Source organism: Cynoglossus semilaevis, chromosome 18, assembly GCF_000523025.1.
Source record: "Cynoglossus semilaevis isolate Cse_v1.0 chromosome 18, Cse_v1.0, whole genome shotgun sequence".
Classification (NCBI taxonomy): domain Eukaryota; kingdom Metazoa; phylum Chordata; class Actinopteri; order Pleuronectiformes; family Cynoglossidae; genus Cynoglossus; species Cynoglossus semilaevis.
The window spans coordinates 14,174,001-14,180,000 of NC_024324.1; the positions used below are offsets into that span (position 1 = coordinate 14,174,001).

Sequence of the window (6,000 nt, forward strand, 5' to 3'; positions counted from 1 at the left end):
ATATTTTTGGTATATACGGTGTAGGTGTTTGTCAGTGTTTTTTCCCATTCACAAAACAAACTGAATTGAGTATATTTAGTATATTTAGTGTAGTAGGCTAACCCGTAATGGCCTCATCACTAGGTTAATTTTCAGCCCTGACTTTTTTTTTTTTTTTAACACTGTAGTAAAAGTTTACGACCTGTAAGTGACAATGCAACTGAATGAATACTGCTGAACTACATATTTTTATTGGTTAAAACTTCCCAGAGAAATGCTATGTTACTTTGTGACTTTGATTATTATAAAAACACGCATACAAATTGCAATCCCATAGGCTTATTGTTGCTCATAAATTCTCAGGCATCCAGCTCATCTTTTCCAATGCAGTTACATTATAAACTTATGACTTTAAAAATGTCCAAACACTACCTTTATCAATAAACCTGCAGCACATGGACCAGAGTGATCCAGACCTTGGTTACCAGAATAGACCAGTACTGCGATTCAATTCCAAAAGATGTCAGTATTGCACACGACTGGGCTTTCAAAGCGCAGTTCTCGAATTTGTAATTCAAATATTTGCCGCTAGAGGGCAGTAATACGCTCCAAATGATTCTTTGTAATCTTTATTTGGCTACTGTAATATAGGAAAGGATTTTTTTTTTAAATTTACTTTACATTATCAGTACACTTTAGAGAAACATTTTCTCAGTTTCCATGGGTTTTTTTTTTCAGTCTTACCAAGTGGCTTTTATACGAAATTGAAAGTTACGTTTAACCTGCAAAAGTACCATTTAACTAACGATTTAGTTTTTTATTAAGATGACTTTGAATTGAATGAATTTTCTACCAGTAGTAATCGCTGTTCAATTTCATGTAAGCAGCCAGCGCTAAGCCATTGGATATATGAGAGGAGGAGGGACAGATAAGGCGAGGAGAGAAATAGAAATGGGGGTTGGGGGGGTGGATTTAGACCGGCTGTCCCAGGCTGCGCTGATCCTTCACTCTCCAGCACCGAGCTGGAGTCCGTCTGCAGCCTCCGCTTTATTATTATCACCAGCCACCTGCCTCTCCGAGAATAACACAGAGGCACTGACCAGGAGGATCACTGCTAAAGCCGGGCGACGAGAAGGGCAGCGGGTGACCACTGACTCACCCATCCTTGTCTGCTGCAACCCCGGCTCCTGTGGGAGGCAGACAGAGGGGCAGTGCGCACAACGGACTGCGCGCACAGGACGCGCTCAGCTTAACGACCCGGGTTTGTTGTCGTTACCAGGGCAGGAGAGAGAGAGAGCAGTCGGAGGAGGATAGCAGTGGGCTGGCTGGTACAGCTGCGTGAATACCGGGCCGATCCCGTCAGAGGAGCCATTTGCATGGATGCACCATGGCCACGTTTGTGTGCAGGGTTCAGTTTTTGGATGACACCGATCCGTTTAACAGCACCAACTTCCCGGAGCCGACCAGACCCCCGCTGTACACCTTCAGAGAGGACATCCCGCTCATCAACCAGATAGCCGGAGTCCACCGGCTCCTGAAAGCCCCGCACAAGGTAGGATTGATAAACAACCGGTCCTATACTTTTACATTGATGCGCTTTACCATGACGTCACAACTAACTAGTTGTAAAAAGTTTAGGTCAAAACACACATATAGTTGTGCACTTAGGCAATATAGTCAATTAATTAAAATATGGTATTAGTTTGTTGTCCTATATATATATATACTGTATGTACATATATTTATGTAATATAAAATACATAAAAATATATATTATATATATATATATGTATATATTTTTTATATTTGATTTTTTTTCACTCGTGTTATGCTGGCTAAATGCGGATGTTGCAAAAGCTTTGGGGAGATAAACAGCCTGAGTGTTTTCTCTTCAGGCTTACTGAAAATAAACGTCCACACACACCATTCACGGGCTATTTTGAGAACACATGCAGGCACAAGTGACCAGCTCTGTGGCCTGAGGGCTGACACAGGGCTGCAAATGTTTTATCTTGAAGCCTCACAGCAGCATCGAACCTGCTCATTGTTTTGCTGTCAAAATGATATACAGTACATTGTCTTTACCCGGAGTGCCATTTTTGTTTTTTTTCCCTTCTTTGTCACCTTTCCAGCAAGGAGTTTTGTGTCTGGATGTCCAACTCTCATCGCTGCATTGCTCTTTGCACATCCCTGTTACTTGTTGCAGGTGGTTACAAAGGCTCCACTCACTGAGACGTGTCATTTTTCAACAGGTGACAGCCCTAAAGCTGAGAAACCAGGACAGGATCCTGATGACAGATACTATAATAGGATGATGAAGGGTGTGAGAAAGTCTGACGGGACCAAATATTCCTTCATTTCTGGTGTTTATCCTTGTTTAAAAGAAGGGGAAAAAAACTATTCTCCACATGTTGGTAGGCACGGTACCCAGAGTTAAAAGTTTAAATTAAGACAGAAGGAAAGACTTCAGACATTGGCTCTTCCTTCTGACAAGCGAAGCGGAGTGGTTTTCCACATTGACTGGGTCTTTCGCTGCCCCATCTTTAAAAACCACAAAACAAATGAAAAATGGCCCGCAGCAGAGAGAAGCTTATGATTACAACCTACACGCCGACAGATGGCACAGCTCGCGTTCGTGTTTGCGAATTTTTTGTTTCACATCAGGAGCAAGAGCATGTGCGCGACGACAACTAGATATTGCTCTAAGATTATAGGGAAGAAACTGAACTGTTGTTCAAATTCGCCCGATCCAAACGATGGAGCTTAAAAGCCTGGAGTGGCGTTATATTATCGGGAAAATGCTGCTGAGTTCCTACTATCATTTTCGGATACAGCTTTGAGATCCATCTTGTTGTAACCCTTGTGTACTCTTCCTTCAGTAGAGCCTAGTGTATGATTATGTTGTGATGGTGGAGCTCTGTGTACGTCTGCCCCGGCTGCATGTAAAGTATAGGTCACTTGTCCCAGAATTCCTGTGGCCGGAGTCTGGATCCTTGCGACACTTTGTTCTCCTCACTCCGGGTGCTGCGGTTTTCCTGACCTCTTCCTCCACCTCCTCTTCCACCTCTCTGACCATGCACCAATTAGTCTCCTCAAAATACTTGTAAACACATCAGTTTTTATGGGATGTGTCATTTTTTTTCCCCAAACGGCTACGCAAGGAAGTGTCGCTCGATTCTCTTTTTCGAGGACAAGCGATTTTTTTTCCCCCTTGACCTTCGAAATCGACCAGAAGAGGTTAGAGCGAGTTCAGCCTAGCTTGTTAAAGTTCAGATTTACAGTAGGATATTAAAAAAAAAAAGTTTGACAAGTAAACCTTCCTAAATGATAACTGACAATTTTTAGGGCACAACGCAAAACAAATCTCCTGTTCCAAAAAAAACCAAAACAACAAAGGCCAAACTTCACAGCTTCACTTTTATTTCATTACCAAAGGGATCCCAATAAACCAAACACTGGAAGATTTAATGACATCGCGGAACACGCCCTCTCCCGACTCTTCAAAGATCTACCATCCGCCTCGGCTCTGATGCCGACGCGACAAGGTCCCTAAAATCCCATCATCTCGGTTACGTAAGGGCCGTCGTTAACTGCCGAGCCCGCTGTGATCGCCAGCGGGCTCGGTGTTGTTTTAACGTAGAGGTAATTACTCCCACAGGCTGCCCCTGACTTTTTCTCCACTTGGTCTCGCTCTTCTGGGAGAGTTTGATTAAATGAGAGCAGAGCCACTCGCTGTTTGCCTGGCACGACTCCTGAAGAGTCTGCGGTTGGTTCTGGAGCCGCCTCCGTCCAGTGTGATGTGTTTTGTTATGTTACTGCTCCTGTTACCCAATCCAAGTGTTTAGTGAAAGAGACACCTCCAGTATGTGACGGCTGGCCTTAGGATAATGTTAACACTTTTAAATAATATTTATTCAATCATGTAAAGAGAGCTGCAGCTTGGATTTAGGAGAAGTAACAATTAGGAAGAGATGACGTCTTCTTTTTTTCATATATGTCTATATATATATATATATATATTTATATATATATATATATACACAGTATATATGACACTTCTCTGATACTTTCCATCTTCCATTTCTGCTTGACAATGGTAGAAAAAACAAATAGAGAGAGAGGACGTCTTTTTTTTTTTATATATGTCTATATATATATATATATATATATATATATACACAGTATATATGACACTTCTCTGATACTTTCCATCTTCCATTTCTGCTTGACAACTCCATATATCTCAATATTTATCCCTCTCTTCTTAGCATACCTCCATACCTTAGTCGCTGTCTTTGAAAACCTATAAAGTACTTCTCATATTTTTTATTTTTTATTATTTTACAGTAATTTGTACTTTTATATGTTATATTGACTCTGTGATTAATAGAAGACCATTCATTCATTCAACTATTTTGAAGTATTTTTTATAGTCCACTAGTTCGCTAGTCCACTAGTCCGGTGTTTCCCAAACTTTTTCCCAAACCTTTCGCGACCCGAGTCAATAGACATTAATCGTAAACTCCTGGGAAACATGATGCAAGATGACCCAAAAAAAATCTCTTGCGACCCATCCCAGGGTCACGACCCAGTCTTTGGGAAACAATGCACTGGTCGATATCAGCGGACAATACTGCAGGGGTAACTCCTGCAAAGTCTTTTTTTTTTTTGCCCTTGTCCCTGTCCTGTCTGAGTATTGCCCCTCTAGCACTGACTCCCAGCCCCTCTGCTCCTATGTTGGGCAAGATGCCTAACAGCCTAGCAGATTTAGCAAGGTTATATTTGTGCTGTGAGTTCACCCGTCAGGTCGTCTCTCTGTTTCCGAGTGAAAGAGGGGCAGCCAGCGAGCACCGGCGGGTCATGTGATCCACGGTCGCCGCTGCTCAGCGAGTGTTGTCATGCAACTGGAGCACGGGGAGGTCAGAGGAGGGCATTGGGCTGAGGTGCTAAATGCTAACTCTAGCCCACGACTCTGATTCTATTTGACGATTAATACCAAAGCAAAATAAAAACAACGCGCCGAATTTAGCTCGCGGTTTGCGGGTTAGCCCTCTTGCACCTGCTGTCGAGTTGTGACCGTACCCATATGGCCATGACCGTCACTGCCATCGGTGCGCAGATATATTTCTATCCACCTGGTGCTTGAGCTCAGCAGGGTCTCTTATTACACAGCAGTGTGGGTCACTTCTGACCAAAGCCACTCTGCAGTGTCATAACTCAAGTCGAACGATTGCAGGAAGGATTTAGTGCAAAATACGTTGGGTTTTTTTTTTTAGTGGCGATAAACCAAACGGACAACATATAGGGAGCATAAATGTAATGTTGAAATGACGTGGGGATGACTGATCGGATCTGAAACGTGCAGCGACTTCCATGTGCTTCATATTATATTCCTTTCGTACAGCGTTTCAGCGCCGTATTCCTCACAGCTGGGACCTAAATGTAGTGAAATCTCTCTTTCTCCGCTCTCTCCCTCTGGATTTAGTTTCATGTTCTACAGGCTTTATGGCTCTGTCTCTGGTAGTTAATTCTCTTAACAGCTTTGTGATGGTGAAAGCAGAGCCACGCTGCATGTGGTTCCCCTCCCTCCCTTCCTCCCTCTCTCTCTCACCCCTTTTACACAGACCACTGTAGGCAGTCGTGTTCAAACCCCCTCGCCCCCGTAAACCGGTTTTGTTTTATGGGCTCAAAATGGTTTTCAAGACAGGGTGTGAAACGAAGTAAGATATAGTGTAGCACCGTTGGAAAACACCAATGTCTGGTTTCACATGCCACCCGGAACATCCAAGTTAGGAATCACTTTTTCCACCGACCTAAGATACAGCACGTAGGTGGCGATAAGTAGGCCACACTTGGTTCCCATTAAGTACGATTCGGTGAAAATCCCATTTCGTTTGACAAGTTAAATATTATAAATGATAGTAAATTTTTATTTTTTTTTATTTCTCACTTTTCACAGCTCGATGACTGTGCACTACAGCTGTCTCACAATGGCACCTATCTGGACCTGGAGTCGTCCCT

The 6,000-nt window shown here is 43.0% G+C and overlaps 1 protein-coding gene across 1 annotated transcript in view; it reads left to right on the plus strand.

Moving 5' to 3' along the window:
* Positions 1-6,000, plus strand: part of fhod3a (formin homology 2 domain containing 3a) — a 33,975-nt gene that overhangs the window by 4,009 nt on the left and 23,966 nt on the right. Inside the window, exons 6-7 of the mRNA XM_025065156.1 lie at positions 1,259-1,531; positions 5,939-5,996. Coding sequence (XP_024920924.1) covers positions 1,367-1,531; positions 5,939-5,996 — 223 coding nt within the window. The 5' untranslated portion in view covers positions 1,259-1,366. The remainder of the gene's footprint in view (positions 1-1,258; positions 1,532-5,938; positions 5,997-6,000) is intronic.